Source organism: Microplitis mediator, chromosome 1, assembly GCF_029852145.1.
Source record: "Microplitis mediator isolate UGA2020A chromosome 1, iyMicMedi2.1, whole genome shotgun sequence".
NCBI classification, from domain to species: domain Eukaryota; kingdom Metazoa; phylum Arthropoda; class Insecta; order Hymenoptera; family Braconidae; genus Microplitis; species Microplitis mediator.
The window spans coordinates 7470436-7495784 of record NC_079969.1 but is presented as its reverse complement, the minus strand read 5'-3'; the positions used below and the strand labels follow the sequence as shown (position 1 = coordinate 7495784).

General features: G+C 27.8%; 4 protein-coding genes across 4 annotated transcripts; 2 read left to right on the top strand and 2 right to left on the bottom strand.

The window, feature by feature from the left end:
- The first annotated feature begins 2970 nt into the window (after positions 1-2970).
- Positions 2971-5157, top strand: LOC130671492 (uncharacterized). The gene is made up of 3 exons (XM_057475416.1): positions 2971-3171; positions 3285-3789; positions 3863-5157. Exons 1-3 carry the CDS (start codon positions 3055-3057, stop codon positions 5005-5007), a joined length of 1767 nt encoding a protein of 588 aa, XP_057331399.1. The 5' UTR covers positions 2971-3054; the 3' UTR covers positions 5008-5157.
- Positions 5158-8317: 3160 nt separating this feature from the next.
- On the bottom strand, positions 8318-10951 carry LOC130674354 (odorant receptor 30a-like). Its single transcript, XM_057479664.1, has 3 exons — positions 10855-10951; positions 10615-10773; positions 8318-8411 (listed from the first exon to the last, which is right to left on the bottom strand). The coding sequence occupies exons 1-3, from the start codon at positions 10936-10938 to the stop codon at positions 8352-8354; spliced, it is 303 nt and encodes a 100-aa protein (XP_057335647.1). The 5' UTR covers positions 10939-10951; the 3' UTR covers positions 8318-8351.
- A 7790-nt stretch (positions 10952-18741) lies between these two features.
- LOC130672254 (probable cytochrome P450 304a1) lies at positions 18742-22953 on the top strand. Its single transcript, XM_057476702.1, has 7 exons — positions 18742-18900; positions 18957-19208; positions 19782-19954; positions 20026-20307; positions 21182-21522; positions 21612-21868; positions 22651-22953. The coding sequence occupies exons 1-7, from the start codon at positions 18810-18812 to the stop codon at positions 22833-22835; spliced, it is 1581 nt and encodes a 526-aa protein (XP_057332685.1). The 5' UTR covers positions 18742-18809; the 3' UTR covers positions 22836-22953.
- Positions 22938-25233, bottom strand: LOC130672260 (signal peptidase complex catalytic subunit SEC11A). The gene is made up of 4 exons (XM_057476716.1): positions 24938-25233; positions 24736-24845; positions 23405-23554; positions 22938-23313 (listed from the first exon to the last, which is right to left on the bottom strand). The coding sequence occupies exons 1-4, from the start codon at positions 24983-24985 to the stop codon at positions 23079-23081; spliced, it is 543 nt and encodes a 180-aa protein (XP_057332699.1). The 5' UTR covers positions 24986-25233; the 3' UTR covers positions 22938-23078.
- Positions 25234-25349: the final 116 nt, after the last annotated feature.

Here is a 25349-nt window from a genome sequence, read left to right as displayed (position 1 = left end):
TTCAATCAGATTCTATCTGAGTTTTTAAGCAGGGTTTCAAATCACGTTTCAATGTGTTTCCAATTTAATCGAATTTTCGATTTTACTAATAAGATTCAATTGTATTTTACCAAAAAAAAAATAAAAATAAAAATGAATATTTTAATGAGGCACCATATGATTGAATTGTGTCAGTTTTGATCATCTTTTCAAGTAATTTATTGATTGAAGTAATAAATCTTAGTTTGTAAGTCATGTCTAACGTTTGATGAGGACTTAATATTTATCAATTTGTGATTCAGAAAAATTTAAAATATTGTGATTTATTAATAAAACTAACAAATAATAAAAAATTATTTTTTCAATCATTTTTCTAACTTTATGATATAAATTTTTGCCGCTTTTAAATTTTTGTGTACCCGGGAAAAAATTCTTAGATATGATCATATCTGTTCATGTATGATGTTCATGTTTATAAACATTTTTCCTATCATTGTAAAAATATGAGGTTTTTTTTTTTCTGCCGATCGATACCTTTGAATGTTATAATAAAGGGTCTAGGTCACAGTCACACGAAAGAAGAAATGGAAATGTGTAAAAACAAAAGTACCAACATGTAACATCATTGATCGTATTATATTTCATAACTATATTTATACAATATTATTCGAAAAATATAATAATCATGCTGACAATACCCTAGTGGCAATATTGATCGATTCTGAAGCAAATCTTGAGCATGTCAAGGAGAATACAACAAGATATTATATCTATATATACTGTGGTTTCAAGATCTTGACTAAGATCGCTACTAGGGTATCAAGGGTGAGTAAATTTAATTTCAAAGCATTCGTTTGCTAATGAAAAAAGCGGCTGTGAATTTCCGAGCATTCAGAACAATATATTTTGAAGTCTCGTTATGGTAAAATTGAATTTCAATCTGAATTTTTTCTATCACTATGAGTCTCAAGGTTAAAAAAAAAATTTCTTTCTACATGGAGTGAATAGGGAGATTTTTTTATTTCCGTGGAGCGATTTCGGAGTGATGTGGATTTCATTTTAATCTGCATCCACTCCAATCCGGAGTTTTAATGTTGAAATAAATTGCCCTCCGTAGAAAAATTCAATTTTGCAGGACTTAAAAAAATACAAAATTTTGTATAGTGTAGAGCTTTTACAGAATTTCATCAGTTGAATGAAATGAATACTCTGCATGAAATGAAGAAGTGAATATTTATTATAATTTCATTTTAAAAATTTTAACCCTGGTCCTTAAAAAAGTGTTTAGAATTTTAGAACTGAAGTAATGAATCTTAGTTTATAAGTTATGTCTAACGTTTAATGACTACTTCAAATACAATTTGTCATTGAAAAAAATTAAATTTCAAAATATTATGATTAATTAATAAAAATAAAAAATAGTCGAAAAATAAATTTCTTAATTACTTTCCTACACGGAAAAAAAAAAATAGTAGTGGCTACTCTCTGGGATAGTACTGAGTACTTTCTGTAAAAAAAAAATTTTAGACAGTACTGTATGCTATCTAGACTGTATCCACTACTGTCTAGACTATATCCACTACTGTCCGGGATAGTACTCAGTACTTTCCAGAGAGTAGTGGATACAGTCTAGATAGCATACAGTACTGTCTAAAATTTTTTTTTTACAGAAAGTACTCAGTACTATCCCAGAGAGTAGCCACTACTATTTTTTTTTTTCCGTGTAACCCTCTGTTATTAATATTATCGTGATAAATTTTTTCAGCAATTTATTTTTCGTATAAACACTTTTTCTGTTATTGTAAAAATGAGAGGTTTATTTTTTTCTGCTGATCGATACCTTTTAGTGTTATAATAAAGGGCATAGGTCATATTCACATGAAAGAAGAAATGGAAATGCATTAAAACTAAAGTACAAACATGTATCACTATTGATCGGAAAGTTTATTTATTATAACATAAACAGAAGTATACTCATCCTCAAAATTTTTGTAGGCATATAATAATGAAGACACAGATAAAGGTAATTTTTTTTTCCTTATTGGCTATCGTCCCGATAGGGTCACGTGTCAGAAATGAAGGTATTGTATGAGTGATAAACTGTTTGTCAACGAATGACCTCAATAAATTTAGAAGCTTTGAAAAAAAATTTATAATGCTTTCCGAGTTTAAAAATGCATCATTTGTTCGTGTATAAATCAATATAAATTACAGAAATTATTTAACACGAAGACCAAAGTCAGAAGTAAGAAGAAGTGACACTGTGTTAATTCATAGCATATTATACATAAGAATACTATACCCGATCATAACGTATATTAATTTGGATTTATTTTCAAATTATCGTGTTTTATTTGTTCGATAATAAAAAAAGTTCACTGTGATAACATACAACAAATTAGAAAAATTAATGTGTTTTCATTGGGGACAGTGAATTTTTAGTTCGTTTAATTGTATTAAGACAGTATCATTGGTTGAAATTGACTATTTTGTTATGCTGTTTGTTTTTTTCGAATTTAGGAATAAAATTTATATTTTTCACTTCTTTCTAGCAGTTCAGATATATAAGGTTTGCAAAATAGTTTGTTTTTATAAATCAATATCATTTCATGTAATTATGGAACTTGTGGTCTACATTTGTATAGAAGAAGAAATGGCAATGTCACAAAATAAAGCAGAAATGGTCGACAGAATTGATCGAACAAACTGCGCACGTTCGTTATATTTCACCACGTAACCTCATATTAGCCAATAGTTTTGCTCTTTAGTCCCTTCTACTCGAATAGTACTTTCCTGAAAATGGGGAACTATGCAAATATTTTATTTGCGCAACTCACAATTTCGACCCTATATATATTTCTGACGTTGAGAAACTATTCATCCAAGAAGACCGTCGAATATAGTCATCACTATTAAATAAAAATACTCTCTGTTTATTTTTTGATAAATGTGATCAGAAATCTGTCTTTCAAATATCGGCAACTTTGTACATTCAAATATTATCACTAAATTCAATTAATTTTATACCTTGAAAATAAATTTTATTGTTACAAAAATTTCATAAATTTACTCACGATGATGATATCAATGAGGAATATTATTCTGAGTGTATGGTTCGCAAGTGTTTCTTGTTGTGAATTCGAAAACTTCAATTTATCAGTAACAGATACTCCAATCACACACATAAATGTGGTAACTATATTTTCATATTTTTGCTTATTTCATCACCATTATGATTTTTTTTTCTACAGTTTTTTTTATGGGTAATAATAATGATGACGAAACTTTTGTTTGTTTTCTAACAGGCTCAACTTTTTCAACTTTGTTATGCGAATACATCAAATCCTATAGCCATCACAGAAAACTTGGCAAAGACATTGCACAAAAATTTGGCCGATACAATAAAGGCACCTGTCATTATCATCAACGATGAATTCATATCTAAAGACATTCAACTATACTTTCCAACCTATCCAATGTATATTTTATCAGTGTCAAGTTATAAGGAATTGAACGCTCTTCTTCGCAAATTAATATTTTCACCCTTCTGGAGTATTCAATCAACGTTTTTCGTGATCGTTGAATCTGTAGAATCATGTGAAATGGATTCTATTAGAGTTTTTGGAAAACTATGGCGGCTTGAATTGTTATCATGTGTCGTAGTGTGCTCTAGTACCGGCGCTGAAACCACTCTCTATACTTACAATCCTTTCACAAAGCGAGCTCCCGATCCTTGGATTGAAATTGAGAAAAATTGGTTTGACTACCGTCGTCGACCATTGACCTTCTACAAGCAATCGTTCACTAATGGTAAATACCTTAGCCATCATTTATATTATTATTCATTTTATAATTAATACACCATGAATTTTTTTTTATTCAGATCATAACATATGTGCGAATCTCACTTTCGATAAAACTAAACTTCTTGATGGTTATCCTGGTACAATAGCCGTGACGAATCTGTTTGACAGAAGCTTTTACATTATTGAAACATTTGCTTCTTTGAACATGACTCCGCAAATGACTAACTTCGTAGATCCTATTTTAGTCGCTAGATCAATAATAGATGGTAAACGAGATATTAGTAAAGAATTGTTTTCTGATTATGTAATTCAATGTGGAGACGTAGTGCCCGTGACTTTTGAAGAATCTTATGTCATAGCAACACAAGAGCGAAGTTTTCAACCAGTATTTTATGAAATAGAGAATGTGTTTGATATTAATGGGGCTATAGGGATAATAATTATTCTTCTTCTAATTACCGTCCTGATTATATTGCACAATGGGTATCAAGTGAGATTGGCTATTCTGGATGTCTTAAAGCTGTTGATGAGTATGGGAATGGATACACCTCTTGATCGACTCGCCATGAAACTAACCTTCTTTACTGCTTTTTTGTTCGTTTTTATATTTGGTCCATCGCTTGAGGGACAAATATTCGCCTCACTTACTCGTCCGCCATCTCAAAACGTGGAGTCCCTTAAGGACTTGTATGATCTAAAGTACCATGTATATTATGTTCAAGCGATCCATGATAGTGTAGTAGAAGAGGAATTATGGAAAACTGAAGAGGAAATGAAATATCTACATCCCCATCCATCCCCTTTTCCCTTAGAAGAATGTTTGCAACTAATGACTCGTGATCCTGAAGTTGCGTGTATTGATGAAAATAAGGTTATGTTATCTTGGACTATGAAATTTGATTTTCACATGTCCAAAAGATTTGTGTTTAAAAAGAATTTTTTCTATCATCATCGCTTAAATTGGGCCCTGGGCAAACGATTTTATCAGAGATTATTAAAATTTGAAGAATTAGGTCTCACAATTGATGACTCAGTGTACGCAGGGGTTGCATCAAACAAAATGAAAATTGAACAAAGAAAAAAAAAAATGTTAGATCATGACATAATCGACGCTGAAGATTTGACAAATTTATATATATTCATGGCATTTTTTCAGCTTTTGGCAATCATCATTTTTGGTATTGAACATATTTTCGCATATTATCGCCGACAAAGACGATAGAAATAAAAATTCGATAATATCGACAAAATATGCCTATTAAAAAAAATAGATGTGCTTGACTCAATAAATTTGATTGTGTAGATTTCCTCCACTCAACCAATTCTTATGTTTTTTATTTAAATTAAGTTATTTATTAACAGTCGACTGTTATATTTTGTGAGTATTAAAGCAAAAGCTTCACCATTAGATTTGATTTTTACATAAATAATTATGCAAGTAATCATAACATTTATTTCGAGAATTTCAAATTAATAAATATAATTCTAACCACTATAGTTATAATCACACAATAATATATATATTTTTTTTTCAGTTTCTCTGACTAAAAACTTTAATGGAATCTGATTCAATCGAATAAGAATTATGACTCCAAATAAGTCTGATGGAATCTAATTGAATAAATTTCAATCGGAAAACATAACAAGATTTTTTTCCGATTGAAATTCAAGCAATTATTCAGAACCGTTCCAAGTGCATTCCGATTGACTGATTTGTTCCGACAGCGTTTCAATCGCATTCTATGAGTTTTTAAGCAGGGTTTCAAATCACGTTTCGATGTGTTTTCAATTTAACTGAATTTTAAATTTTACTAATATAACCCTTATTAAAAGAAACGATTTGAAACGATTAGAAAAAAAAAATTTTTAAATACTTTTTAATGCTTTTGAATATTCTGATTACTTTTGAAACGCCCTTCTTATGGGCATTTAACATTGCAAATCGTTTTGAATCTTTTCTTTTTATCAGAGAAGGTTCCATTGTATTTTACAAAAAAAAATTAATATTTTAGTGAGTAAATTGTGTCAGTTTTAATCATCTTTCCAAGTAATTTATTGATTTAAGTCATAAAACTTAGTTTCTAAGTAATGTCTAAAGTTTGATGAGGACTGAATTTTAATCAATTTGTAATTCAAAAAAATAAAAATATCATATCTGTTCATGTATGATGTTCACGTTAATAAACATTTTTTTTATTATTGTAAAAATATGGGGTTGTTTTTCTGCTGATCGATACCTTTGAATTTTATAATAAGGTCTAGGTCACAGTCACATGAAAGAAGAAATGGAAATGCGTTGAAACAAACGTACAAATATGTTACACTATTGATCGTATTATATTTCATAACTATATTCATATAATATTATTCAACAAAAATTATAATTATGCTGACAATATCAAGGGTGAGTAAATTTAATTTTAAAGCATTCGTTTGCTAATGAAAAAAGCGGCTGTAAATTTCCGAGCATTCAGAACAATATAATTTGAAGTCTCGTTATGGTAAAATTGAATTTCAATCTGAATTTCTTTCGTCACTCGAAGTTCCAAGGTTAAACAAATCACTTTCTACATGGAGTGAATATTAGGGAGATTTTTTTTTTAGTGGAGCGATTTCGGAGTGGATTCGATTTTAATCTGCATCCACTTCGATCCGGAGATGTAATGTTATAATAAATTGCCCTCCGTAGAAAATTTAATTTCGACAGGACTAAACAAAATATAAAATTATCTAGGGGTGGGGGTGGGCAATAGGGGGTACTTAAGGAAATACTAAGTTTTCGAGGACTAAAATACGCTAAATCTTTTCGTTTTTAGTCATATTCGGGGTAAATAGACAAAATTTTCAGCTGCCGTTAAAAAATAAAATTTTTATTTTTGACGGGCAAAACATTTCACATCATTGGTGGACACGAAGGCACAAAAAAAAATTTTTGTGGGGCAGAGAGGCCTCCCTCCAAACAATGATATTTTTTTTTTTTTAATTTTTTTCATTATTAAGAATGTATTTCTTTCTCTTGACAACTATTTTTGGTTTTATAATACTCAAGAAAAATTTTTTTAAGTGTAATAAATCGTTTCCCCTCGATTAGCTTAATTACTAATTGCTATTCAATAAAAAAAAAAAAAATTCTGTATTTCTTATTAGTCATTATTTTGAACCCAAAAAACGTGTTTTTTGATTTTTTAGATTACAGATTATTTTGCATTATTTAAAATGTTTTATCAATAAAAAAATAAAATATTATTTTCGAATATTTTTAGTGGCCAAATTTGCCCCAGCTATAATAAATCAGCCTAAAATGGATTAGTGTATTATATTTTTTTCAATTTGACGATAAAAATATGAAAGAATCATTTTTTTTTTAATTTTCGGCTGGTCCATTTTGCCCTAGGTGTTATGGGTAGGGCTAAAAATGCGGATATATATCAAATTTCTTTTAATTTAACCATAAAAATTTGAAAGAATTATTTTTTCAGGATTTTCGGCTGTTCCATTTTGCCTCAGGTGTCATGTGTAGGGCTAAAAGTGCTCAAATATATCGTCTGTAAGGGAGGGTGGGGCAGAGCGGCCCCCCTGCAATTTTGATCAAAAAAAAATTTTTTTTTTTTTTCGCCTAATTACTATAAACCCGATATGTTTGCGCATTTTTAGCCCTACGCATGACATTTGGGGCAAAATGGAGAAGCCCAAAATTTTGAAAAAGTGATTTTTTCATATTTTTATCGTCAAATTAAAAAAAAATTATTATAATTCCACATTTCTAGCCCTACGCATAACACCTGGGGCAAAATGGACTAGCCGAAACTTCCGAAAAAATTATTTTTTCATATTTTTCGGTCGTTTCTCTATGTAAGAGGCAAATTTGGTCACTAAAAATTTATAAAAATTAAATTTTTTTTTTTAGTTGATAAATTTTTGAAATAAAGTAAAATTATAGAATTGATGTTTTTTTTTATTAAATAACAATTAGTAATTAAGGTAATCGAGAGTGAACGATTTTTTACGCTTTAAAAAATTTTTTTCGAGTAATATAAAACCAAAAATAGTTGTCAAGAGAAAGAAATACATTCTTAATGATGAAAACAATTAAAAAAAAAAAAAACGAAAAAAAAAATTTTTTATCACTTTTTGGAGGGGGGGCCGCTCTGCCCCACAAAAAAAAATTTTTTTTTTTCAGAATTTTGGCAAAATGTCCATAAATTTGTTCGAAATAGGACAAAAGTAAAGTGATCTTATGGTCGAAAGCCACAAAAAATAATAATTGCCTTAGGGGGGCCGCGCTGCCCCACCCTCCCCTATATAGATTAAAATAATATAAACAATGTTTAAAAAATTTTGTGACTCCTGAAATGTGTAATTAAAAAAAGAAGTTATATATCATGCAATATTTTTAAAAATTATTATTTATTATTCGTACAATTTTTTTAATATTTAAAAAAAAACAAAATATATGACAATCAATCGCTTAATAAAGTGAGTGATTTAAATAAAAAAATATCTGGAAAAATCCATAAATTTTACAGTTTTTTTTACCTGAGTTTTAATTAAACCTTTATTTTTTTTTTATTTGTCGACTACCAATGCCCGGAGTGTCATAAAAAAAGACACAATAAATGATACAGACTAGAAAAAAATATGCATATATATTTATAGGTATTAAATTATCAATATATTTTTCATTTTGTTATAATAAAAAAAACATAAATAGTTATACTCGTCAAAAAAATAATTATAAGTGATAATATATGAAACGCCTACATGATTAAATGATCATATAAGAAAATTTACACTAAATAATCGCGTATATCAAGACGTTACCATATATGACTGTATATAATCATATATGATATTATATGATTCTCAGATTAACCAGATAAAAACATTGACACTTTATATATGATCTTATTACAAACATGTATGACCAAATAAGATCATATATCTATATATGATTACATATAAGGATATAAAATGATATATGATCATAAATGTTGACATGTTTCCACGCATACTCATATGGGTCCAAATATGATCGTTATGTAATTCTATATGATTCTCAGATAAATCAAGGAATATGCATACTTCATATATGATCATTTTAAAAGCATACATGAATATATATGATCACAAATGTTCATATATGTCCATTCATGACCATATGTGTCCATTAGGGTGAGTCATTTCCGCCAAAATTTTTTTTCTGTTAAGTCCTCAAGCAAAATCTCAATCTACATTGAAAAAAAAAATTATCACCAAATATGAGCTCTTAATTCCAATGCTAAGTACTTGCCATTTGATTTCAAAGATTTCCCATTTAAAATACACGTAAATTAAATTACTTTTTTTTTAACTTAACTTAAAAGTAAAATATCAATTATAATTTTTTTTTTTATATTATATTTTTCAAATTATTAAAATGATTATATCTCGGAAACTATGGACTTTAGCGACTTGACTCATAGGACTTTTTTCGAAGGGAATAAAATTTCCTATAAAATTTCTATCAACATTTTTGATGTACTTTCATTGGTTTATGTTCTGCAAGCCAATAAACGTCAATTTCATAGAAGAAATGAGTTCCACAACGGACACAAGTGAAACAGCTGGAATTACAGCTAAGTAACTGTGGGCACTTTTGAATAACACTAAATGCCCTACAATTTGCGACCAAAACCGCCTTGATATCATGAAATGCAGCTGAGTATTAGAAAGTTAAAAAAAAAAGTAATTTAATTTACGTGTATTTTAAATGGGAAATCTTTGAAATCAAATGGCAAGTACTTAGCATTGGAATTAAGAGCTCATATTTGGTGAGAATTTTTTTTTTTCAATGTACACTGATAGAAAATTTATATTGACTCAAGAAATATTTTCTTGAGCCAAGAATTTATTTCTGAAGAAAACCAATTGTCTTGCTTCAAGAAATTCTTGTCTTGATTTAGATTTTCTTGGCTCTATAGATTTTGTATCTTCGATGGATAACTCTCGTGTCTTGACCCGAAACTATATTATCTTCAATCGATACTATCGAATTCTTCAAGCAAGACCACTTGTCTTCAACTAAAAATGTCGTATTATTATTTTAAGAACTTTACATTTTTTGTTCAAGTAATAATTCCTTGATGGAAGATGTTTTTAAAGTAATGAAAAAAACATTTTTTTTAAAAATAAATTTCTACTTTAACATATCTGAAGTAAATGAATGTAGTCCTAAAAAATCACTTTAAAACTTTTTATTTTCAAAATAAAAAAAAAAATTTTTTTTCAAGCTGAGTAAATTGATATCTTGATTTAAAAATCGCGCCATTCTCGAAACGAGTCGGTAATGTCTTAAACCTACATTTTGCCTATCTTAATCCAAGAGCAAGAAATTCTTGAGCGAAATATGTCAGAATTTTGTTTCAAAACAAAAAAGGCTTCATCGAAAAATCAAATTCTCAAATAAAGAATTTTTTTTCTCTATCCGAGAATTTCAATTTTTTGGTTCAAGGACTTATTTCTTGAATTAAAACAATTCAAAATTTTGAAACAAGAACCACATTTTGAAGAAAAAATTTTTCTTGAATCAAGATAGTTTTTCTATCAGTGTAGATTGAGATTTTGCTTGAGGACCTAAAAAAAAATAACTTTTGCGGAAATAACTCACCCTAGTGTCCATATGTGATCTTAGATGATGGTCAGAGAAATAAAATAAAGACATTAATATTTCATATACGAAAAATCGATTCAATAATACGTGATCTGATCATATATAAATATATAAGATCATATAAAACTTTTTTTCACAGGTATAACTCTGATTTCAAATAACTACTGATTAAAAACTTACGGCTGCATAAAACTGGCAAGTAAGTGCAGGCAAAATACCTTCGACATTAATGACAAGTGGCTTTTGTGCGCGACACATCATTATAATTAATGACTTTTGTACTGACAACGAACTTCCAATCCAATTCGACTCATAAATTCCTGAAGATATTTTCGTACTCTAAGTAAATAATACATAATAATAGTTTTTTTTTCTTTTTCTGAATAAAATTAATTTATCAACTTGTCATTAATTACTTACAAGATCATGTAAATCATCTGCAGGCAGAGTAATTACATACAAGTCAATTAAACTAGCGGCGACGAAAAAAAATCCTCTCATCATATCAAAAATATTCCGATGCTATTCGTGAAATTTAAGAAAAAAAGAAATTTTCAATTGATTTTCTATACTTGAATTAATAATAAGAAATATATAAACAATTTTTTTCACATACAAATATAAGTGGAACTGCAGCAAATGTCAGAGTAATTATCAAACTAGTATATCGTTTTAATGTCAGGAATCGTAGTAAATAATTTAGTTGATTAACGTAACTTAAACAATGAAGTATATATTAATTAGTTTTCAATAATAAATATCCATGAATACACAGAAAAAAATGATTTCTTGATACAAAAAATTTTTACCTGCCCTAAGAACATTTTTGCAATATGAATCAAACACAAAAATTTTCTCGGGGCGAGAAAAAATTTTCTTGAGGTAAGAAATGATTTTTTTCCGTACATTGTAAAAAGAGCAGTGTTAAAAATGAACTCAAATTAACACCACGCGGTGTTAAAATGAAATAACACCATTGTAGAAGGTGTAATTTGGTGGTGCTGAAATACTGGTATTAAAAAAGTTCCATGTATATAGAAATTTAAAAAAAAACGGTACTACATATAAAAAAATATAGAAAAATATTCAAACACCGGAAAATTTTTTTAACACCGGTAAAGAATGCACAGTGAAAAAGAATTCGTCAAAATCAACGCATGTCGTGTGTAAAACGAACGTTATAAACTTATATATATTGCACGCCTCGGAAGCGAAGTGGAGAGGTTGTGCTTTATAACCGACCTGTCAAGGTCACACGATTTCCACTCATTAAAGTGCATATATTTTTTTTCTATTACTCTTACACATTATGAAAAGCACATCAATATAAAGCTGAAACACTAATAAATAATCCTGATACTTTTTTTAATTTGTCTAATATGTATTAATATAAAAAAAAGTTCATTAAAAAAAATTTATCGTGGACGTCCATTAGTCTGTGGTTCAAAAAAACGGCGTGGTACGGATATCTCGAGAACGACTTGACGAAACTACTTAATTTTTTTTTCAAAATTTTCAGAAATAAGCAAAGAAGGTTCCTTTCGAAAATCCCAACTGTAGGCCTTCTCGTTTTTTTTTAAATAAATCATTACGGTTAAAACCGGCAATCTTACATGTAAACAAACACACACTGCCGCCATTTTTCATTAGGAATGTTCTCCTTATTTATTTTTTTTTTTTACTTTTATTACCGTATATTTACCATGGAAATTTTTATGGGAAAAGAGCGGGATATTCAATTTTATTCGAAATTTAACTTTTAAAAAAAAAACATAACATGAGCGTTCGAGGCGTGCACTTTTGGATTTTCCGAATTTTGTTATTTTAACATGCCGTAAGTGTTGAAAAAGTTACACGCGTATATGTTAAAAGTAATAAATTTTCCAAGAATTCTTTTATAATGTTCGAGATTATTTTTAACATATTTTGTGTGTTGATTTAACAGTACCATATAAAAAGAATTACTTTCGTATAAAATAACATTTTTATGTGTTAAAAAATCAATCTATTGCGACAGTTCAAACACGATAAATATTCTGTGTTAAATTGACACACAAAAGTGTTAAAAATTCAACACTCAGAATTTTAACACACGTTTTTTTTTACACTTTGACAATCCGTTTTTTTACTATGTATTTACACCGTTATTTTAACACCTACACCGCCTGGACTTACCCCAGTTTTTTTTTATATTTACCTTATACATTGTCTGTGTTTATCTAAACACTTGCGTAATTGATCATTATTATTATTAATTTTTTTTAATTCAAAAAACAATAATTCCAATTCTGTTAACACATAACAAAATAATATAACTGTACTGAGAACGATAGTAATAATTGTTAGTGTCTGTAGTAACGCTAATATTTGTGAAAAATATATGATACAATATATGATCGTAAAAGGAGTTACTGTAAAAAAAGGATAGTAATCTGCTTCCGGTAGTGATTGGGGCAAAAATAGCGGAGTAAATGTAAAGCTTATTATTGTTATTGAAGCCCCTGAATAGAGAATTAATATGAAAATAAAATATCGATTAATGTATCGTTGATATATTAATTTTTTACTTGATGTTGAGTTTTTTATGAAAGCCGCCGCATCTTGGAGTAGTTTCTGGTTGGAAAAAAAAAGTTTTTGTTATTAGAGAAATGTTTATTTTATAAATTTATCATAGCTTAGGTTGTCTACGAAATATGTGACGGAATGAAGAAATCGTGACAGGATTGAGAAAATGGGGACTAGAAAAACGTCACGCGCGTTACGTTACAGGGGTGGGGGTAAAAGTTTGCTTGTCATGATGGAACAGATAGAAAATTAAAAGCCCTTTTAAACGATTACCAACATGACATATTTAATTTGAATAATTAAAAAGATATACATATTAATTCATATATATGAAATATATATCTTTTGGAATATTTAAAATAGGTAGGGCTCGTTGGTACTCGTTTCAAAGGGCTTTAAATTCTCTATAAATTTACATGCTAAAAAATTATTATTATGAGAATTTTTATGAAAATACATAAATATATCTATCATTGATGACTTGAGTTAAATTATTATTATTATATAGTTTAATAAATAGGGAATCGAAAGCCCTTCAAAATGAGTACCAACATCACATATTTAATTTAAGTAATTCAAAAGATACACATATTAATTCATTATATATGAATATATATCTTTTTAAATATTTAAAATAGATAGGGCTTGTTGGTACTCATTTTGAAGAGCTTTTAATTTTCTAGAAATCCTCATATTCAATTTTATTTTTTCACTGCTCATTATTTTTTAAACGCAAAGTCAAAATTTTATAAAACAAATTTCTAAATTTACGATCAATTAAAAAATGTTACAAAAAATCTGCGTCACATACATCGTAAATTTCAGATATAACTAATAAAATACTTACATGTAATTTATTTTCATTAATTTTCCAAAATATATAATCAAATAATGTATCAATATGTAACGATGACAAGCTTATTTTTTCAACTAATAAATGTTTGTCACCTCTATTAAAATACGCGCTTATTAATAACAAAATTACCATTTTTAATTTATTGAGTACCAAGAGAAACCATATTATTTTTTGAATTATTTTCATATTTTCGTTTTTAGTCCAAGGTGATATGCAAGTTACTTTTCTTAGTAATAAAGCCGTTTTTATTATTAATTCAGGTTTCAAATTCATTATTATCGATTTTTATATATTTATAATTTAATTTTTAAAATAACAAATCCCCATATGCTTAATGTCTTTCAGAAAAAATTCTATGACTGACTAAAATAAAATATTTAAACAGATGCAATGAACGAATCATTAAAAGTTTATTATATTTATTTAAATTTTGTAATTAGTGGTGATGATAGATTGAAAACTCATATTATTAAAGCTAAACGTGTCATTAAAATAATTAATTGTGAGTCATTATAATTATTCATCCATTAGTTATATTTTAAGAACCCTCTGGTAATTATTGATCAAATAAAAGTTATTTCTTTACATATTATTTGAAATAGATTGACTTTCATGAATTTTTATTTAGTGATCGTTGTTTGTCGTGTCATTACGCGTCGAATGAGTACCAACATGACAATTTTCATTTTTTTCAATATTTCGATTTTTGAAAATCTTGAAAAATTTTTTTTTTAATATGGGGTTGTGGGTACTCATTCTAACGGAAATTTACTCATCTATCAAAATATAGTGATTATTTTGTACTGAAAATTTTTTTGTGAGTGTTATGAGTATAAGTTGCTAGAACAGTTTTTATAAAAACTCAGTATTAGATCTGTTGATTTTCAATTAGAGCACGTAGAGTTGTGAAATATGATAAAGTGAGGTATAAAAACTGAAAATAATAGACAATTTATTTAATATATATGTGTTTATATCTCTTTTAATTGAAAAAAAAAAATGATCACTTACTGATGCGTAAAATCTAAACGTCAACGCAGGTATAATACCTTCAACTTTTATAACATTTGGTTTCTGCGCGCGATTCATTATAATTACTAAAGATTTTTTATATTTCAAAGAACTACATATCCAATTAGAATCATAAATCGCTTGTGATATTTCCGTACTCTAGATAAATTTTCAAATCCTTCTATTACCTATTGTGCTGACAAAATAAATATATATCAAACCGATAGTTTCAAATTTTAGTTACCATTTTATGCAAATCATCAGCTGGTAATACGAACGCAAATACACACAGTAATGAAGTAACAACAATGAAAATTCCTCGTATCATTTCAAAAATTTTTTTGTACTGAAATAGTAGAAAATTTTTCAACAAAAAAAATTAATTAATTATCTGCGTAGACTGGGCAAAATGAGGTACCTCAAAATCCATTTCAACTTATAATAAATTTTAATAACAAATTTTTTAGCTAGCCCACTCTGCCCCAGTCTTTTGAAAAGAAAAATATTGATAATTATTTAAATATACGTACAAATAAAATGGGTATTGCTGCAAAAATAACAGTAATTATGACCGTAATAAATGCTCTCAATATCATAAATCGCAACACATAATTCAAATTTTCAGCATATCTATAAAAAATATTTTTTTATCAATTTATAATTTCGTTTTTATTACATAGTTATTTTACTGTTTATGTCTAATCTTTACAGCTGCTATAGCATCTCTTTAGTCTACCATAATAACGAATCCCTTCTCTTTACCGTCGCTATAGTAACGCGCTCCACTCCCGAAAGTAGACATAGCAACAACTTCCCACCTCCAGATCTACCATAGCAACGATCCCCCACTTCCTACTGTCACCATAGCAATGCGCCCCACTCTTGACAGTTGCCATAGCAACAACTTCCCACTTCCTGATCTACCCTAGCAACATTCCTCCACTCTCTACTGTCGCTATAGCAACACGCCCCACTCTTGACCGTAGTCATAGCAACAACTTCCCACCTCCTAATCCACCATAGCAACGTTCCCCCACTCCCTACCGCCACCATAGCAACGCGCCCCACTCTTGACAGTTGCCATAGCAACTGCCCCACTTCTACGTCTACTGTAGCAACGATCCCCTTCTTACTGTCCCCAACTAATTAAAAAAATAGATAATAAAATACTTACTCTATACATTGAATATGTTTTTCAATTAAAATATTAAGCTGTCCATAATTATTATATCTATTTATTATTTTCTTAATGTCAATAGAAAGTAATTTAAATTCAGTTACTATATATGTAAACAATACAACGGAATTAAAAATCACAACGAAGTTAACTGACAATTGAAAAATAGCAACAACTTGTGTTGAATAAAGAAAATAATACATATATGTAAATTTTTTAATTTTAAATGGATAAATATCCGTCAGCGGAAATAATTGAGGCAAAAAAATCGGACTTGAAATTAAGAAAATAATTGCTGGTATACAAAATATTGTGATAAATATAATCGTTATTATATAACGATTTATATATTTTTTGAATAATTTTTTCGTAATTTTATTTGAACTTTTTACGTAATAATTTATGTCATCAAGTAATTTCTGAAATAAAAAAAATTCTTTTTTTAGAACAGCGATTTTTTTATATATTTACTATGTTTTGGGTCGTCTACGAAATGTGTGACAGGATTGAGAAAAAGTGGGGATTGAAAAAAAACGTCACGTTTTGCGTTACGTTACGTTACAGAGGTGGGGGTAAAAATTCGTGCGACGTAACAAAACTGATAGAAAATTTTATGCCCTTTTAAACGAGCGGCAACATGACATAGGTAATTTAAGTCAGTCATAGTATATACATATTTATTTAAATATTCATTGAATATATATCTTTGAAAATATTTAATAGAACTAGGGCTTGTTGGTACTCATTTGAAAGGGCTTTTGATTCTCTATAAGTCTACATACTAAAAATTTATGTCATCAAGTAATTTTTGCAATTAATTTGTGTTTTATTCCTGGCGGACCGGAATTACGGTAAATTACTGAATTTTTCGTAATTTACCTTAAAATACAATATTGCTACGGCAAATTTACCGCAATTTACGGAATTTCACTTTAAAATACGGCATTTCTACGACAGATTTACAGTAAAAATGCCGCAATTTACCGTAATTTGCGGTCTTTTTACCGCTGGTGGCAAATTACTATTCTTCCATCGCACATTTCTAGTAAAAATACTGCACTTTTGCCGTAAAGTTCCTTAAGTTTACCGTAAAATGTTGTAATTTACCGTAAGCCTTCCGAATACCGCAAATTACGGAAATTTGCCGTAATTTGAATCCGCCACCCGCATGGAAAAATATATATGTAAAAATTATATGCAACATATATGTCACATATATAACATATATGTGCGCAAAACAAATATACGTCAACTAAATTTTCAGATAAATGTATGCATATATGTCCTTTATATTTTTACAAAAATGTCTAAATATACTTATATATATTTCCATGCGGGCAGAGTAATTCCCGCTTTTTCTTTTTTTTTGTACTTACATGAAGTTTATGTTCATGAAATTTCCAATAAATAGTATTGAACAATGCAATAATATGTAACGTTAACATACTTATTTTTTCAACCAATACATATATATCATTTATATTATAGTACACATTAACAAATGATAACAATATTATATTTATTTCATTGATAATCAACATTATCCAAATCTTTGTGTATATAAATTTGATAATTACATTTTTATGAATATGTTTAATGGGTGTTAAAAATGTTATTGTTGTTAATAATTTTGCTGCTCGCAAAATTTTTTCAGATTCCAAATTCATATTTTTTTTTTTCAAAGTTTACAATAAAATTAATTCGCGATCTGAATTCAATATGACACTTGATGTAAGAATAATTTCTGGGAACTGAATAATGAAATTTAAAATTTAAATGATATTGATCCAAAGATATATTAATTTTTTATTTTATTTCGCGGGTTAATCTCATTCTAATAAATGTGATTTTAAAATCATTGAGACTAATAATATACAAAATCTATATAATATTTATCAAGTACATTATTGCTAAGAACCCTGAGGTATAGTATAAAAAAATTTTCCAAATTATCGTTAAAAAAAACATCGGGGTGAAATAGGCAGTATGCAAATTAAAAAAAATAAATTTTAAAATCATCGTTTTGGAAATAGGAAGAGGGGGAGGTCCAAATTACCCTTAAAAAAAAATAAAGTTACTCAGACTATTGATTTTAAAATATGAATAAATTATATACGTAACATAATAACATAGGGGTTATTAGTATAATGACAGTAATTAAAAAAAAAAAATTCACCCCTAGGACAGCTGCAAGAAAAGATAATTTATGATATTGATTGAGTAGCGTACATATATTTACGAAAATAAATATTGTCAACTTGTACAGCAGACGATTTCCTGTAGAATGAGTACCCACATGCCTATATTTAAAACTCCAAAATTTTCATTCAAAATAAAAATTAATAATTTAAAAAAAAAAAACTTATTCAAATATAGGCATGTGGGTACTCATTGCACGGGAAATTGAGTGCTGGATGACGTAAAAATATTTATCACGCACCAATAAAATATGGGTAATTTTAATCACAAAATATTGTATATAAATATATATTATTATTATTTTTATTGTCAGTAGCGATAACATTAATAATTATAATTGTTATTTATAAAATTAATTTTTTTTTTATTGATATGATAATTAATTATATTATATTGCGGCCATTCTCATAATATGTATAATATATAAATATATATATATGTCGATAACAATATCTCAATTTTTTAATTAAACGTTTTTACGTATTTATTTTTTTCTTGTATAAAATCATTGGGTAAATCCGATATAATTTATCAGTAGGAAAAGTGAAGTCTTAACAAAGAGTAAAAATGACTGTTGTACTTACGGCAATTGTTATTATATTATGTATTTATTATATATGGAATTATTTAACGAATAAACCAAAGAATTCACCACCAGGTAATAATTTTTATTTTTAAAATTTATTTTGATTATTATTATTTTTTTTCTTTAAGGAATTATACGGCTGCCAATATGGGGTTCCTATTGGTTGTTACTGTGGGGTAATTATAGTTATCCCCATAAAACTGTTGATTATTATATGAAAAAATATAAATCAAAAATAATAAGTTGTTATTTTGGTGACGTATATACGGTTATTGTTAACGATTATAAGAGTGTTAGAGAAGTGTTGTCACGAAAAGAATTTGATGGAAGATTGAGTAATAATCCAATATTCCGTGCTCGTTCTTTTGGAAAAAAATTAGGTAATTTTTTTAAACTTACGCACATGAAATTTTCGAATTTTGGGAACAAACATGATTTTATTAACCAATTGACCCCAGAATCTTGCTTAGTATGTGATTCTGCGTAGAATGAGTACCCACACAATAGGTTTTGATTTCAAAATTTTCAAAATTTGCTTTTATTTAAAATTTGTAATTTCCAAAATTTTGCCGAGAATATAATTTTTTCGTGTTTGTCAAATTGATACTCATTGATTTATATATATAATAACAATAATCAAATTTTGAAAAGATTCATTATTTTTTTCAAATTTTTATTTTGTAAAAATTTTGGAATTCAAAAAATTTTTATCAGATCTTGTAGAATTTTGAATTTCCTTTGGAATGAATACTCACATCAATATATTTGGACTCGAAAAAAAATTTCGAAATATAAAATTGTGAAAATTGATTTTTTTGACGAATTTTGAAGTCTCTCATATGGGTACTCAATCAACTCAGAATTGAAAAATCAATAGATTACAAAGATTCTTTTTTTTTCGAAAATACATTTGAGAGTCAGTAAAAAAAAAAAGTTATATGTGGTGTTACTAGGATTATTTTTTAACGATGACTATGATTGGCAACAACAACGTAGATTTGCATTGCATAATTTAAGAAATTTTGGATTTGGACGGCGACATGAACAATTAGAAAGTGAATTAGCTGAAGAATTAAATATATTACTAGATACAATTAAAAATGGTCCAATTAGTAAATACGAAAAGGTCAGCAGAAAATAATTAATTACTCCAGGGTTTTTTGTAATTGAAATTTTGATGTTTTTTTGTTTTTATAGAAAGTAGTTGATAAAGATCGTATTAATTTTCCCGATATCTTATCGCCGGTTTGCGCTAATTTTATTTGGGCAGTTATGGCAAACAAACGATTCCCGCGAACAGAAAGTGGTGAGGAACACGAATCACTACGAGAACTATGTAAAGGCGCAAGAACTTTTCAAAAAAGTGGAGACACTTCCGGTGGTGCTATTGCATTGACGCCTTGGTTAAAATATTTTGGTAATTTATTTGGATACACTGGATTTATCGGTGGTAATCAAACTTTGATTGATTTTGTCCAGGTACAAAGTTTATAAATTTTTTTACTTGTTCATCAAAATATAGCGTTGTCGGTACTCATTACAGAGGAAATTTATTGCTCTTTATGAAAGTCGTGGTAATTTCCGACATCTCCGAAATAAATTTTGAGATCTTTTTTACTTAAAAATCACGATTTTCCTTATTTTATTAAAATTAAAAAGCCGTAAAAATATTTTGATGCAACGATTAGTGTTTAACTTTAAATTCCACGTCAAATGAGTACCCACACCTCACTTTTAATTTTCCAAAATTTTACCTCAATTTTTGAAAAAAATTAACAACGTTGAAATATAGGGTTGTTGGTATTCATTTCAACGGAAATTTACCGCACTTCAATATACAGTTCCAGTTTTTTCTCTACATCATTTTTTCACCTCAAAAAATGACAGTTTCTACTTTCGACATACGAAAATCGATATTTTTTCAACTTTCACCTTCTTATCATCAATTTTCAACCTTACAACCTCGATAAAATTCCAAATCTCCAAATTCCCCGTCGAATGAGTACCCACACCCCGTTGTTGAATTTTCAAAATTTAACTTTTTCAATTTCGGAAAAAAATTAATAATTTTAAAATATAAGGTTGTTGGTACTCATTTTAACGGAAATTTACCGCTCTTCAACATTCAACTACAAATTTCCCTCCACGAAATTTTGTTTGTTACAAAAAATGATATTTTCTACTTTCAGCCCACAAAAATTGAAATTTTTTTAACTTATACTTTCTCATCATATATTTCCAACCTTACGACCCCTATATAATTCCAAATCTTCAAATTCCCCGTCGAATATATACCCACATCACTATAATCCGATGATTTAAATTTTCCAAAAATAAACACCGAATTTTTCAGGCCTACATCGATCAATTGGATGACGAAAAACTGTATGACGAAACACAGGATGCATTTATACCGACTTATTTACGCGAAATGAAAAAAATTCATCAAAATAAAAATTCCCAAAATTCAAATGATGAAAAGATCGATGACATTGACGTCAATATGTATTCGACTCAGCAATTAATATCGATCTGTATCGATTTTATGTTTCCCGCCTTATCAGCAGTACCCGCAGTTGTTACTAATTGTATAAAATATATGATCCATCACCCGAAAATTATTAAACGCATCCAAGAAGAGATCGATGATGTAATCGGCTGTGAACGTTTGCCGACTTTGGACGATCGTAAAAAGTAATTGATTTTTTTTAGTTAACATTTAAGTTATTAATTTTTTTTTGTTTTTGAAAATTAACAAAAAAATTTCCCGGCATTTTTTGCAGTTTACCTTTCACAGAAGCGACGATACGCGAAGTTATGAGATTAGAAACAATAACGCCGCTAAGTGTTGGCCATCGTTGTGTAGAAACAACAAATTTATTTAATTATACGATACCTAAAGAGACATTAGTATTAACAAATTTATCAGCGATGCATAATGATCCCGATTTCTGGGGCGACCCGGATAATTTTCGTCCGGAAAGATTTTTGACAGATGATAATAAAATCGTTAAGGATTTAACGCTACCTTTTGGATTAGGTAATTAAAAATAGTTAATTGTGATTAAACTATTAGAGATACGAAAAAAATGACTGATTATGATTTTGTAAGAAATTTAATTCTCTACAGAAAAGGTGTTTTTCACTTTTTACATAAATTCAATAGTTTGAAAGCTAGAGCTCTATATAGATAAGGAAGCATTTAAAAAAAAAAATTATTTATTTTTTAAATTCAAATTCTGGCTCAACTATTGAAGATATGATAAAAATGAATAGATATAATTTTGTTTAAAATTCAATTTTGTACAAAAAATGTTCTTATAAATTTTTACATAAACCCAATAGTTTAAGAGCTAGAGCTCGATAAAGAGAATCAATTTTCTTTTTATCAAAATTTTCACTTGCCCATTTTCAAAATAAAGTTTGAATCAAAATTTGAATCAAACCGTCAGAGATATGATAAAAACACTTTCCATCAATTTTGTCCAAAATTTAATTCTCTACAAAAAAGGTTCTTGTAACTCTTTACACAAATTCAATAGTTAAAGAGCTAGAGCTCTATATAGATAAGGTCGCAGTTAAAAAAAATTCCTTTATTTTTTAAATTCAAATTCTAGTTCAACTATCGAAGATATGATAAACATGATGTAGGATAATTTTGTTTAAAATTTAATTCTTTACAAAAAAGGTCCTTATCATTTTTTTCATAAGCCCAAGCATTTCTCCTTAAATTTGAATTTTAAATAAAAAACCCAGAATTCAAACTTTTTTTTTTAATTTCAATATAAATATAATAAATAATGAATTAAAATCTTATCGTAGGTCGTCGAGTATGTGCAGGTGAAACATTTGCCCGTTTTATAATATTTGAATTATTTGCAACTCTTGTCCAAAATTTAAATTTCGAGTTAATCAGCGGACAGCCAACTTCACTTGATGACAAGTACCCAGGTCTCATTGTCCAGCCAACCGATACATGGATTAAATTTAAAATTCGTCAACACTAATAATAATAATTCTAATTCTAATTATTTATCATTTAATTATTTTTATCATACAAATAGTAAATTTATATATGTATATATTTTTTAAGATAATAAACAAGTAAAAAAACAAAATAATAAATTTTTTATTTAATTTCTTTAATGATTTACAATCGATGAAAAAGTCTTTTTTTTTAATGCAAAAATTAATTAATTAATTAAGAAGAAAAAAAAAATTTGTATCCTACTTAAAAAATAAAAAATAAATTATTCTCGATGTACCAAAACATAAAGACCCAGACCCAATAAAACTGCGTATTTTAATTTAGGATATTCATTCATATAAATAGTAACCATTCCAACGTATGGTAAAAATCCACGTGCACGTCCTACAACATCTTTGTGCGTAAGCCATAATTGTCCTGGTGCATACAATCCTCGATCATCGACAGAATTATTGTCACCTTTTGTTAAAAATTTAACTGTTGAATTTTTGTCGTTCCTAAAGAAAAAAAAAATTCAATTGATTAATTAATTAATTAATTAATTTTTTTTATGTAAGAGATTAGATAATAAATAAAAATAACAAATACTTTTCATGTAATTTTAAGACACGATGTACAATAGGTATATCACGTCCTTCAACTTTGAACACAACGATTTCACCAACACGTACTGGCTCTTCTTGATAATTCGTTAAAAATAACAAGTCTCCGCGATGAAATGCTGGTTCCATACTACCACTGTAAATTTTAATTGATTCTTTATTTATTTTTTGTTTTAAATTTAAAAATTTTGGCATATAGTCAGAGAGAAAAAAGTTTTTGTTGTTTTTGTTTTAAGAGAAAATTTTTGGGAAAATCATAATTTAGAAATTTGAATTGCTGATTAAATTCTGTGTAAAATGAGTACCCACAACGATATATTTCAAGCAGGTGTTCATTATCGGATATATTTATTAATCAATTATATATGTCATACAATGTAAATATTTTTTTTCAAAATATATCGATGTGGGTACTCATTCTACTCGTAATTACATCGCAAATAATCTGACACGACCCACTGCTCAATATTATATTAAAAAAAAAAACTAATATGTATATAAATATATGACAGCTTGAAATTTTACTGTGCTCAAAGTATGTTGATGTGGGTACTCAAACTTCATAAAATCATCTCCTGAATAAAACTGTACCATAAATTTTTCCAAAAACATATTTTCAAAAATGGACCACTTTCAAAGTTTTTTACCACAAAAAAAAATAAACTGAAAATCGAAGTACTACTTTTCTAGCTTTCAAAATTCCCTCTAAAATGATTACCCACATCACTAGATTACATCAAATGCCTCTAGATTAATTGACAGCATTAATCGATTAATCGATCACGACATCAATGTACTTCTTCTAAACATATCGATGTGGGTACTCAAACTTCATAAAATTATATCCTGTATAAAACTCTACCATCAGTTTTTCCAAAAAGAAATTTTTCAAAAATATATCACTTTCAAAATTTCTTTACCAAGAAAAAAAAAATGAAAATAAAAGTATTACTTTTCTAGCCTTCAAAATTCCCTATAAAATGATTACCCACATCACTATATTAAATCAAAGACCTCTAGATTAATTAACAGCATTAATTAATTAATCAATCAGGCTATCAATCGAATTTTTCTAAACATATCGATGTGGGTACTCAAACTCACGGAAATTTTCTCACAAACTCAATAGTGCTAATCATTTTCCACTAAAATCATCTCCCACCAAGAAAATTCCCTTTTTCATCTCCTTCGTTTTTATTTTTTTATTCACATTTTTTCCCCATACTCCATAATCTTAACCCTCAGTCAATAAATACTTGAAATAATTAATAAAAATTTTAATTACCATAAATTTGTCTATGAATAATAAATAATTACCTCAAAACAACGACAATTGGACTCTCACTGCCAGTAACAACCATAAGACCTTTCCATATCATCAAAGCAGACGACACTATCATACCAAAGCTCAGTACTTGATAAAGAAACTAAAGAAAAAATTTTATTTTGTAAATTTTCAAAAAAAAAATTTTCCATACGGAAAATAAAAAATAATAACATTTGAAAATAAAAAAAATACCTGACGCTTGTTCATGCGTTTGATATCATCAAACAGTCCCTGAATCATTTTGACTAATATATATATGAATTACAGTGAATATTAATATAAAAAAAAAATTCGATTATTGTATCGAAGGTATAAATAATAAATAAAATATTGATGATTAAATAGATAGTCAATACCGGCTTTTATTAATTGCCTTGAAGATAATTTAGTTCAATAATCATTGTATACGTGTATTTTCAACAAACTGTATCTTATTGTACCAAAGTAAACGTGGTAATTATTTTTATTTTTTTTATTACACGAACTATTGTCAACTTGATACAAATACATGTAAAGGCAGGAAAGATGAATCAGTTAAATTTATGTAGAGTCGAACACGCACTCACATTTTGGTTAAAATTAAAGTTGAAGAAATTCGTTTGCT

Excerpts from the sequence above, each read along its gene's own strand:
- LOC130671492 (XM_057475416.1), top strand. The coding sequence starts at position 3,055 with ATGATGATATCAATGAGGAATATTATTCTGAGTGTATGGTTCGCAAGT. Across the intron at positions 3,172-3,284 it reads CAATCACACACATAAATGTG|GCTCAACTTTTTCAACTTTG; the intron begins GTAACTATATTT and ends GTTTTCTAACAG. Across the intron at positions 3,790-3,862 it reads CAAGCAATCGTTCACTAATG|ATCATAACATATGTGCGAAT; the intron begins GTAAATACCTTA and ends TTTTTTATTCAG.
- LOC130674354 (XM_057479664.1), bottom strand. The coding sequence starts at position 10,938 with ATGATGAGAGGATTTTTTTTCGTCGCCGCTAGTTTAATTGACTTGTAT. Across the intron at positions 10,774-10,854 it reads CAGATGATTTACATGATCTT|AGTACGAAAATATCTTCAGG; the intron begins GTAAGTAATTAA and ends TTATTTACTTAG. Across the intron at positions 8,412-10,614 it reads CTTGCCAGTTTTATGCAGCC|TCTGTATCATTTATTGTGTC; the intron begins GTAAGTTTTTAA and ends ATTTTTTTCTAG.
- LOC130672254 (XM_057476702.1), top strand. The coding sequence starts at position 18,810 with ATGACTGTTGTACTTACGGCAATTGTTATTATATTATGTATTTATTAT. Across the intron at positions 18,901-18,956 it reads ACCAAAGAATTCACCACCAG|GAATTATACGGCTGCCAATA; the intron begins GTAATAATTTTT and ends TTTTTCTTTAAG. Across the intron at positions 21,869-22,650 it reads AACGCTACCTTTTGGATTAG|GTCGTCGAGTATGTGCAGGT; the intron begins GTAATTAAAAAT and ends ATCTTATCGTAG.
- LOC130672260 (XM_057476716.1), bottom strand. The coding sequence starts at position 24,985 with ATGATTCAGGGACTGTTTGATGATATCAAACGCATGAACAAGCGTCAG. Across the intron at positions 23,555-24,735 it reads CCAATTGTCGTTGTTTTGAG|TGGTAGTATGGAACCAGCAT; the intron begins GTAATTATTTAT and ends TAAAATTTACAG. Across the intron at positions 23,314-23,404 it reads GTCTTAAAATTACATGAAAA|GAACGACAAAAATTCAACAG; the intron begins GTATTTGTTATT and ends TTTTTTCTTTAG.